At 42.8% G+C, this 12,069-nt stretch overlaps 2 protein-coding genes across 4 annotated transcripts in view; one reads left to right on the plus strand and one right to left on the minus strand.

The window, feature by feature from the left end:
* nt5c2a (5'-nucleotidase, cytosolic IIa) overlaps positions 1–5,668 on the minus strand; it is a 35,888-nt gene extending 30,220 nt beyond the window's left edge. For 2 of the 3 annotated variants that reach the window (XM_035401129.1, XM_035401127.1), the window contains exon 1: positions 1,867–1,972. The gene's annotated coding sequence lies outside the window, so the exon portion shown is untranslated. Of the gene's footprint in view, positions 1–1,866; positions 1,973–5,536 lie in introns of those variants that run through there. The other variant, XM_035401128.1, reaches the window with a different exon arrangement.
* A 24-nt stretch (positions 5,669–5,692) lies between these two features.
* inaa (internexin neuronal intermediate filament protein, alpha a) lies at positions 5,693–12,045 on the plus strand. Its single transcript, XM_035401133.1, has 3 exons — positions 5,693–6,816; positions 7,987–8,111; positions 8,602–12,045. The coding sequence occupies exons 1-3, from the start codon at positions 5,734–5,736 to the stop codon at positions 8,849–8,851; spliced, it is 1,458 nt and encodes a 485-aa protein (XP_035257024.1). The 5' UTR covers positions 5,693–5,733; the 3' UTR covers positions 8,852–12,045.
* The last annotated feature ends 24 nt before the right edge of the window (positions 12,046–12,069 follow it).

Consider the following 12,069-nt stretch of genomic DNA (forward strand, 5'->3'; position numbering starts at 1 on the left):
TAACATTTAAAACAGAGAACTGGGCCCACTCTCTAGACTGGTAATCCAGGAAGAGAAGTATGGAGAGAATAAATTTACCTGTTACTATTGTTACCTTCCTGTGAATTACTGAGACAGGAGTCAACTGTGTACCAGGAACCCATTTAAAAACGTGACAGTCAATATTAGAGAAAAGCAAAGCAAACATGTAGGCCTACAGTACAAAAGAAAATCACTTGTGTTGACTAACTGCAACAGCCACCTTGATTCCTCAAGTTAACAGTGAAATAAAGAAGTTAATGTCATACACTACACAGCTGAACACAATGTCTGCTAGCCCATCAATGATCAAAGCCATAGCATATCAGACTGAAACAGCCATTGTATGTTATGCTAAGAGCTTCCAGCTTTAACAGTTCTGTAACAATTCTGTTTTGAGGAAGCCTTCTGACATTGTGGGGCCTCAGCCTTACACAATACTGTCTTCAGGCGAACATGAGATGTTGGAAAAGCAGCGAATCTTTATTTTCCCACCGAATTATAATCCTACATCTGACCTGTGTGTTCCTTCACCATTCACCACAGCAAAGCACTTGAGAAAAAGGACTAAAAATAGAACACATTTCTCCTGTTTCAACAAGAGCACGTAAACAAGACACAAAAGCAGACATTGAACGTTTAATTGAACGTTTTGAGTCACCAATACATAGAGCCAGGAAATGTCATTACTCTATGGCTAACGACGTTAGCTTTCGTGTTTCATCATGTTGAACATTAAGTAGCTAGCTAGTTAACAAATGCTACTACACAACAACGTGTCTTTCAGCGCCATAATATTTTCCTTTGGTTACAATACATTTCTGACACTAATATTTTAACGGTAACCCACTAGCCGGCCAGCCAATGTCACCATCCTACACCAACTATCGATAGATACCTCGTTTAGTAAGCGAGTACCTACCACATACTGTAGGTTAATCTAAATTAGTAACTAAATAAAGTAGACTAGCGTTAACTAGATATGTAACCTTAGATATATATCAGAATTAGCTGGCTAGTTAAGAGCACAATTACAAGTTGTTTGCAATGGCATAAAGCTCGGTAGCGCTTTTCTAAAGAAAAGACGTTCAACTAAACTAGTTTACTGGCTGTACTGCACTAGCAGGTGGTTAGGTCGTAGGTCTAGGCTACAAGTTCAAAGCAATCGATTGAACTTAAAACAAACCGTCGAGTAAAAACAGAAAGCTAGACATCCTACAAAACTTTGATTAGTATACAGCTAGCGAAAATAAAGGCAACTCAACTGCAAAATAAACTCATTTGCATTCACATTAATATGGGACAAGCTAGCTACCTTGGTCAATTTTAACACGTTTGATAATCGGGGCGTTCCCTTGCTCAGTAAATGACCGGAGAATAAATATGATCATCGTCCTTGCTTAGCAAGTTGTCATAGCTAGCTAACGTTAATGTTACTTCCCAGTAAGGTAAAGGGGCAACTTTCTTTGGGCTAAAGTTGGTAATAAGCAAGCAAACAAACAAACTAAACACATGGGCACACAGAAACGCTACATTTCTGTACACGCAATTTCACTATTTCCAGCAACCATTAAGGCTCACAGAAACGCCCTCTGAAGTACAATTATAGTTTGTCAGCTAGCGTCAGCTTCCTCACGCTGCACCAACAGTGCTTTTCATGTTGGGCATTTCGCTTTTGATACTGCTGGGGAGAACTACATTCAGTTTCATCACATACGCATAGCTAAATAATGTTTTGAGCATGTTACAAATAATATGTAAATCAGTAGTTCCACAAGCAAAGCGATTAGTAAATAAATCCAATACAAATCAACAACAGCAACAGAACTGATAACAGTAGTAACTCACCCCTCTCCACTGTCGCAACAACTGCACTGCATGCATTTCTGAGCATGCGCGCCAGACTCCGTAGCGCTAACGTGCTGTAATGCGGATATTCCGAAGCAGACTAGTTCTGAAACCAGAGACATATATATGTCTATGTCTGAAACACACTGACAGGAGCCCGCTGATTTACTGTAGGGATAACTGACTGACAAGTTAAAATTTTAACAATACTACACATACATACAATTTTTGAATAGATATTCTGTATCTATTGCCTGAATCAGGCAATAATTATAAATTACCATCCAATGGAACTCCTACTGTATGGAAAAAGAAAAGAAAAAGGTGGGAGTGTGGTTCAGTCTCTTCTGACGGAGTCGAGTATGATATACGGACAAAATTGTAGTGGATCATCTGGTGATTTGAGTTTCTAGATTATAATGGTCTGCCACACTCTCTCCCAATTTATATAATTAGTTAGCTATAATATATAATAGGCCTATATATATATATATATGTATATGTGTTAATTGATTAAATTTTGAGAAATGGTTTTGAGAGTGAGCTGTACAGCTTGCAGACCAAGTCCAAAATTTTTGTATGTAGCGTGTTGTGAAAAGGGTATACTGCCGCAAGTCCTGCCTGACGCGACTTCATTCGCGCGCAACAATGAAAGTGACAGTAAAAATACAGAAGTACCGAATAAATTATACTGATGCTGTAGGTCCTGGAACACGAGAAGGCCCTGATCCCCATTTAACCTGGAGCAAATTTGCACCCCTCTGTCACTCCATTAAAAGAAATAAAGCACATGGCCCACCAGTTTTTACGCTGTACAGAAACATCTGTCTCTCAATGAGACTTGGCTTGTATGCAACTGATGCAGTCATCTAGAATTGTCCATGGACTGAGCTACATAAAAAAATACACAGAGGTTTTTGCTTAAATATTTTTTTGCAACAGAAGAGAAACTCTGGGGACAAATTAAGAATGCAAGAAATCAGCAAATAGGCAAGTTCAAGGGGTCACTCAACCAACCAACCACTCACTGTGTATTTGTATACAAATGGCAAATGTTTTATAATAAAATTGCGGACAAAATATGTGTTCCAGAGACAAAAAACATAAACAATATACTAAACAGAATAAATCATGTAATTATTGCTTGTCCTCAGGTAAAGGTTATTCAGAGAGGCTGGAGATGGAAAGCAGAGTAACTTTTTCGGGTTATAGTGGAGTGGGAGTGACTAAACTTAGGGTTGTAACTAGGCAGCTGTTTAATAGGTGACTTAGTTGATGCGCCAGTCTTAACGACTACTTGTATTTTTATTTATTTTTATTTTTCCATAGATTGCGTTGTTGCCGTTCTCGTTGTTAGTGTTAATCAGTTTAACCACCAGGGTCCAAGTTGAACTATGCGGTTGTTCCCTGTACTTGGACCGGTACTTCTCTCTAGGGGTTTCGTCATACTTGTTCCTGGTTATGGTTATACACTTTGTTGTACGTCGCTCTGGATAAGAGCGTCTGCCAAATGCCTGTAATGTAATGTAATGTAATGTGATGAGTGGGATCCTAGTTAACTGTGGCTTTTGGGGGGGAATTTGTGCTCTTCCTACCGAGTCATTTCACACATTTCTGACAAAAACAGCGCCCTCTCGAGATCAAATCTCAGAGATCTGTATGATCTGCAGCCTTCTGTGTGCCTCAGTCTGCAGGAGCTCACTCCTCTTATTATAATTCCACACAATTTACGACACTATTCAGTTTACGTGATGACACTGCCGTTCTTAAAGTATACTGAGTCCAACATCACAGGTCACATTTCAGAGATCTACAAGGCTGTTCAATGGCAAAGTTAACTTTCCTCAAACTTGATCAGGAACACAGATGAAATTGAACCTCAAATGTGGTTTTGATTACCAGCTGTGGCACTGTTGTTGTAACCTTGTACAAGGTTCATACTCTGAATTCAGTTTTGATTCTAGTATTATTGTTTATTCCTTATGCACATTATTCAGTGTCTAGCTGAATGAAAGTACAAGATGTAAAAATGCCCCCTGCTGTCACTCTGGGTAAGAGTATCTGCTAAATGCTGATGTAGTGCAGAGGTCAGACTACTGTCTCTAACCCTTAAAGGCTCATTCATACGCTCATTCATATGATTGCATTTTTTGTAATTTTGTAAATTATGTGTTTCTTAACACATTCGGTATTATACACTGGAGATTTGGAGAAGTGCATTTGGAAACACATATTTGTGTTTAATTAATTAATCATATGTCTCCATCCAGCTCGTTTTGCATGGTGGCCGTTGGGGAGTCGATACTGTGTGGGTGTTCGAGGCTATCCATCAGTCATCCTGTACTCCACACATCACATGAAGGAACAGATGAGAGGCTGGCAGTCCTCTGAGTATGGGAATACAGAGCACAGGCAGCTTACAGGTTGAACACAGGCAGCACACAGGCAGAGCACAGGTAGAGCACAGGCAGCACGCCAGCAGCACACAGGTATTGCACAGGCAGTGCACAGGCAGCACACAGGTAGAGCACAGGTAGCACAGCAGACATGGGGACTGAATGGTTTTCTGCATGGGAAACACAGAGCCACTGACAGGGCTGCTCTCTACTCCGCGATAGCTTACAGAAAACTACACAAGGGGCACTGGCTTGTGCTGGTTACATCCAAATAAATGCTTTTAATTTTTAAGGGATGTCTCACGAAATTCAGAAATGCAATATCAGAATTTTAGTAAAAAAGATTAAAGGCCTATTTTTTTGACATGTTGCAAATAAAGGTTTGTGTTAAAAGGGGTTATTGAATGACGTAATCAATACAACTATCGCCCTTTAAGTATACATTTCTATGAGATGTGTCCACTTAAGCATCTTTAAAAAGAGACTTCTTTTATTGAAGACTCGTATTTTTCTGCCCCAAAACAGCATTTTACTGGTAATTGTGCTGTATAAATGAATAACATCAACAGGGGGCAGCAAAGTACCAATATTTCTACAAACTGCATTGCATGGCGTGTGCTTTTGCCTTCGCCTTACGTTCAGAAGGCTTTAAACCACGTTGGCAGGTCAGAAAGAACTGCCCATATTTATAATTATAGAACTATTAATTTTAATGATTAACGCCTATGTTTAACGCCTGTGTTTTGAGATGTATGTATCTCAAATGAGAAAAGTGAAACTAGCAAAAATAAAAACTTCGGATATAAGCCAATATGTCCAGTTTAACATGGGAACTTATATATCTTTTCAAAATAAATTGTTTCAAACAAAATATGACATCTTCCATATTGTTATGTATTTCTTTTTTGCAGATTTATTTTTGATATAATAATAATGCGCAAAATATAGGGACACCTTAAAGTACACTGCTGTAGGTGTTCCCGAGTTCTTTGCATTATTAGGGCTAGATACAGCGCGAGAATCACAAGTAAATTTGCAACAACAAACAATAAAAAAATAAAAAAAGGTTTACATAACAATATGGAAAATGTAATAATTTGATTGATTAATATTCATAAATATCAATCGAAACCCGAACTTGAATTCTTTCCAGAGGTGACAGACAGAAACATGCCATACTAAATATTTCTTGCTGACATCAACGTTGCACCAAAATGGGCAGTTCCATTTTGGAGCTGGTCCCAGTTTACGGGGAAAAGGTATCTTACACCTACCTTGAATGTATTTAACCTTTCGGGGAAAAGCTTCTTCTACAAAATATAACCAGCTACTATTATGCTTGCGTTAAACGCGAAATTAAACGTAGATTTGTTGGTTTGTCTGATACCTATACAGCCAGTAAAGCTCAAGGCGTCACATGGCGTGATGTTTTAGTTTGGGACGGCCCAGGTATATAAAGAAGACGGAGAGGATGCTCACACCCCCATTAGACGGCAAGATGAGTTACGGATCAGAATACTACAGTGCTTCTTCCTACAGGAAGGTTTTCGGGGACTCCCCTCGCTTCTCGTCCTCTAAAATGAGTAACCCCGCTTCCTCGCGGAATTCTTACTCTTCCGGCGGGTATAGGTCCCAGTCTCTCTCCCGCATTAACACCTCTTCCCTGGGCTCTTACCGGAGGCCTGGGCGCTCTTCGTACTCGTCGTTTCCGAGCGACACCGTTGATTTTGCCCAAACCTCACTTCTCAACAATGAATTCAAAACCGTTCGAACAAATGAGAAGGAGCAGATGCAAGGGCTCAATGACCGCTTTGCTATGTTCATCGAGAAGGTGCGCAATCTTGAGCAACAGAACAAAGTCCTGGAGACCGAGCTGGTGGCTCTGCGCGGGAGGCAGAACGAACCGTCTCGCATTGCTGACATGTACCAGCAGGAGCTCCGGGATCTACGCTCCCAAATGGAGGCGTTAAATAACGAAAAGTCTCAGATTCTAGTCGAGCGGGACAACGTCGAAGAAGAGCTGCAGAAACTAAGAGCCAAATATGAAGACGAGATAAGGGCTCGAGAAGACGCCGAGCAAACCCTGAAGGCTTTCAAGAAGGACGTGGACGACGCCACGGTAGTCCGACTGGACCTGGAGAAGAAAGTAGAATCTCTCCTGGATGAGATATCTTTCTTAAGGAAGGTGCACGACGAAGAGGTGACGGAGCTGATGAACATGTTGCATGCGAGCCAGGTGTCGGTTGAGATGGAAGTAGCCAAACCCGATCTGACATCAGCCCTGAAGGAGATCCGAAGTCAGTACGAGTCGATGGCATCAAAGAACCTGGAGTCAGCGGAAGAGTGGTACAAATCCAAATTCGAAAATCTTAACGAGCAGGCGAGTAGGTCCAACGAAGCCATGCGAGCGAACAGGGAGGAGATCAACGAATATAGGAGGCAGATGCAGTCCAGGACCATCGAAATCGAAAGCCTCAGGGGTACCAACGAATCTCTGGAACGGCAGCTCGGAGAGATGGAGGACCGGTACAATGCCGAGATCTCCGGTTTGCAGGTAACAAAGGCTGCCGATTAATCACCTTTCACATACAACTAATTTTATGTCGTATTTGTTACATAAATCAGAAAATGCGCATGTAAATTGTAGTAGCCTTATTCTATAGGTCGAACCTAAAAAAACACATGTGTCGACCATGAATTATGCTGTTAAATATAACGACCCCACATTTATTAAATGAACGTGTCCGCTGCCACTGTGGGATGAATGCACTTTCAAGGTCCACGCCCCTGTCCGTGGTGCTGAATCAATGCAGGGTAACAAGAGAGGTTAAGACCATGGAGACGGATCAACAGCATTCCAGATTGGATTTATAGGGTCAGTTACCTCTGGTACCAAGGCAGATGACCCTACATTCGGAAGGTCTGTGCCATCCAATGGCTGGAGTCGGTTCTGGTAGTTTTCTTCGCGTGTTTATTCATTATCCATCCAAAAGACGGAGAGGAGCAAACGAATTTACAGTGAGAGATCAGGGTAACCTGGATTTCACCCTGCTATGTTTGTAAATCAGATTATGAGACATCCATTCTCGGCCGCGCGTTTAGGGTCACGACAAGCCATTACGTGGGCGCGTGATGGAAAAAATCTCAAATTGGCGTTCGCCTCCCATGAGTCAACTGGTGCGCTCTTTAAAATGAACTAATTAAAAGATCTTTGTGCCAGTAACTGTAACAAAAGTATTCGTTTTAAATAGACTTTTTTGAACGAATAGTCTAGAAACAAAGCAACATCAGACGACTTGTCCCCAGCGCATATGTACACGACATATCTCACTGTCATTAGATTCAGGGTGTGTCTTAAGAGGTGAGGAGTACATTTATTAAATGAAAGCTAAAGAAATAAAACAAGTGAACAAGTTATAGTAGGAATCGTGCACGTGTCCTTTTTGATAGCATCGTCAAGGGCACTCCGCACGAGATGCTAGAAAGCTGCCGCTACATGAGTTGAAACAGACGGTCGGTTGTATTGTACAGATACAAAATCGGAAGGCAAAAGTTTCATTCCGCCTATACCAAAATGCACAGCATTTTTAAACTCAAGTTACAATTTATGTAACAATAAAGAACAATGTATGTAAACTGTGACAAAAAACATAGCTTTTAGACAAACCTCGATTAAACCCTCAGAGGTATGCGTTCTGAATTTGGTTTTGCTTATTTCAACAAGGACACTATTGGTCAACTAGACAATGAACTGAGGACGACTAAGGGCGAGATGGCGCGTCACCTGCGGGAGTACCAGGACTTACTGAATGTCAAGATGGCGCTGGACATCGAGATTGCAGCCTACAGGTAGAACTTTTAGGTTAAAGGTTCCAAAGGACATGTTTAAACTAAAACTTGTTTTTTTCCAGACAGTCTTGACTGAGAATGAATCGCACAGAGGTGGTATATTTTTGATTATTGAGATCCAAAATTAATAATGAAACATGCAATAATTTTTTTACATGCTGATTTATATTATTATTTGCCAGTGAATTCAGATAATTTACCATGTTTCTTATGTGAGCACCTAAAGGTGAAAACCTGATTTTCCTCTCTTATTTACAACTGGAATATGATATCAGAATGGGGGGGGAGGGGAGCACTCATACTCATGGTGGTGACTGGGAAAGGAGGTTCTGGGGCTCCTTATTGCTCTTGTAGGGACATGAGAAGGGCAGCTGATAAGATCAGGCCGGTCAGTTTGTCTCAGCTTGTCATTTTCCCTTCTGCCTGTCCGGTGGTCCGTTGTGTTTGTTCTGAATGAGCAAACGTTCCTTCCTCTGCCCGTGTCTCTCAGGAAACTGCTGGAGGGGGAGGAGACTCGTTTCAACACTGGGATAACCTTCCCCACCTCCAACCCCGGTCTCAACTACAGCTACCAGACCCGCATTTACAGCGGCTCCTCCAAGGGGGGGAAGAAGGAGGAGAAGGAGGAGGAGGCGCAGGGGAAGTTCAGCAAGGGAGGCAACCCGCGCGAGACCAGCGACGAGGCCAAGAAGGTGGAGAAGAGCGGCTCGGATTCCTATTCCTCCGGCCAGAAGAACTGAGCCTTCCCCTCCGCTCTCTGGTCCATCACTGAGCCTTCAGAGAGCAGCTGTGACCCCGCCCCCTCACTCTTCACCGTCCCGCCTCTGCCTTCCTCTCTGTCTGTCCGTCTGTCTGTCTCCCTTTCTCTCTCTCTGTCCGTCTATCTCACGTTACGGTCTCTTGGAAAACACAGTTCTGAAATGTCATGAAAAGTTCATTCTTTAGGGCAAGAACACACTCGTTGCACGTCACAACGTGAACCAGTTTACACGCGACTGTTTAACACACTTTACTGCCACAGGGTACAAATGACTCTTCACACATTCCACCGGATGTGTGTGTGTGTGTGTGTGTTTGTGTGTGTGTGCGTGTGTGCGCGTGCGTGTGTGTGTGCGTGTGCATGTGCGTGTGTGCGTGTGCATGTGTGTGTGTGTGTGTGAGGGACTTTACACATACCGTGCATGCTCGTTTCAGAACGTATCAGATCTACAGTTTATGTCAGCGTATATAGGTCCACAAACAGAACCAAAGAAGGTCATTTGTCTTTTTCATAGATAATTCCAAGATTACAGCAAGGTTTAATAAACAGTTTACGTATCAAAAACAGTCTCTTGAAACCAGCCATAAACCTTATCTGTTAGCAATTCCCTGTTTGGCCAGGTTGCTAATACTGTAATAACAGGAATATTCATGTTTTAGAATAACTTGAAGAGACAGTCAGACACACTCCTTTAGACTGTTCTTGCAGGCTTATTCTAACCGGCTTTAACACTGTTAATCTGTCTAGAACACGAGGCCAAATCAGTCAGCATTGCATATACAAGTTCATGTTCAGTCCAGCTTTCAATCTCTCATTATTAACGAAGAGACTGCTTTCTTTGGTCCCCAAACGCACAGATTCAGACTCAGTATTGTTCTCCAAGATTGCCCTAGATGTGTCCCTTGAAAAGAGTTTAAATGAAATATAATCAGCTGTAAATTGCATGTTATGTATCTGCTTCATGTTTGCATGGTGACTGTCTGCCAGCCATTTGACTGTTCACATATGACACAGGCCTCCTTACTCTCTCCTATAATTAGCTGCTGTGTTATTATTCATAGCGAAGCTTAAAGCAGGAATATAGAGATAGAAATGGTTGTACAGGAGACTGCAGTAGCTAACTGAATTCTCGTAGTTTTGGAGTCTACAGTACCATACATGACACGGTCATTAATTATAGCGGTTGACTCTTTATGTGTATATCAATGTTTCTCACTGGGGGCACTTGAGGTAGCATAATCGTATCATACTGAAATGTAGATGCTAAATTGTTCAACATCAGAAGAGAAGTAAGTCTTGTGAAAAGTGTGTGTCGTTGGCTTTAAGCTTACATTGCTGAAACGCTTCCCGATGAATCGCAAAAGCTGAAACGGTCGATGTTTAGCACGAATGCATGCGCTGACGAACGGGATGTTTCTCCTTCCCGTCCGTCGAGATGGCGGCGGATCGCTCTCACAGAACAGTGTGCGTAGTGACGATTTAAATGTGTTTGAGCCTGAGGCACGTTAGCAGCAATGACCAGCTTCTGTACCGCATAGCCAAGCCTTAGCGTTTAGCAAGCACAACTGCATCATAATTATTCCAATGTGCCACTTAGTTCAGCTTCAACAGTCGACAGGCAGCAGATGAATTTTGTGCAAAAGACCTTTTCAGGAGTGAGCCAAGTATTGTTTTTTTTTTTTTTGCATAACTGGAAAACTCACAAAATCTTATGGTCGGGTACTTTGGAGACAACTTTTCAAAGGACTTAAGATGGCATGTATACAAGCAAGACTTTAGCCTAGATGTTACATTACATTACAGGCATTTGGCAGACGCTCTTATCCAGAGCGACTTACACAACTTTTTTTACATAGCATTTTACATTGTATCCATTCATACAGCTGGATATATACTGAAGCAATTTCGGTTAAGTACCTTGCTCAAGGGTACAACGGCAGTGTCCTTACCCGGGAATCGAACCTGCGACCTTTCGGTTACGAGCCCAGTTCCTTACCCACTGTGCTACACTCCTTTACCTAGGATACCTAGCCACCGAGGTGATGAAGACCCAATAAGGATCGTGCATGATTGCTCTGCTCTACAGTGGCACTGGAAGCTGGACTAAGCTGCGTAATCACACCGAATAGACGGTCCTCAGTCAGCTGAGAGTTGAAGCTCATTAGCTAAAGATCTATGGTAGGGTCACCACCTGCTAGTTCCCAGGTTAAGCAGCCTATGAAACTATTCTGTGTGTCAGTCAATCTACACGCAGGAAACAGTTATAGTTTCTCTACACATTAAAGTTCTAGCCAAGCTTTGTGCTGCGGGGCCTACTCAATTATACTCCTATTGGGCCCATGACCTTCACGTTATCGCAATCTAAAATCTCATTTTGTGTTGCTTGCATTGCTGGATCCAGTAGTACCTGACCCCTCCAGAGTAAGCTGGGATTGAGATGCAATACCCTCAGTGTACGTGCATGTCATGCAGTATGCAGGCCGTGGGACCCCATAGGGTGCCCACGGGAGGCATTAAGGGCAGCGCCTGCTCGCTCATCTCCGTTTCCCGCTGCCCGCTGGGCGAGGCTCGCCCTGCAGTGCGTAAAGCTGCTCGTGCTAACGGAAGGAGCTGAAGACCCCTTCTGTCTGTCTGGCTAGCGCATGGCTAGCACACCCAGCGCACCAGCGTTGGTGCATGGAGCAGTCTGGGGCAGCCCGGGGCGTGTCTGTCTAACACCCAGCGCACCAGCGTTGGCGCATGGAGCAGTCTGGGGCAGCCCGGGGCGTGTCTGACTAACACACCCAGCACACCAGCGTTGAGAGAGGACGTTTCATCACCCTTCTTCTTCTTTGAAAAATAAAGCGCTCCGACTACACTGCCAGAAACCTTAATAAACCACAGATGACAAGCGGTCATCTAGCGCAGGTTCCTAATAACACACCAGACCAACAAAGCCAATGAAAACAGAGAATGAATGTTGTAGGTTGTTGAAAATGCCTTAATACCACCAGCAGCTTTCTAACTGTGTGCTTAGCTGGCGGCACTGTCATGGGAGCTCATTCTCCTTACTCTCTGTAGGATTAAGTGTGATGTAACATTAGCTTAAAACCATCCTGAAAAAACATAGTGAACTGTTTCTCTCCTGTTTCTTCTGATGTGTGGCACATATCAATAAAACTTGGCACTGACGAAGCCGTTGAGTCTTTGTCTCGTCGT

Source organism: Anguilla anguilla, chromosome 18 (genome assembly GCF_013347855.1).
Source record: "Anguilla anguilla isolate fAngAng1 chromosome 18, fAngAng1.pri, whole genome shotgun sequence".
NCBI classification, from domain to species: Eukaryota; Metazoa; Chordata; class Actinopteri; order Anguilliformes; family Anguillidae; genus Anguilla; species Anguilla anguilla.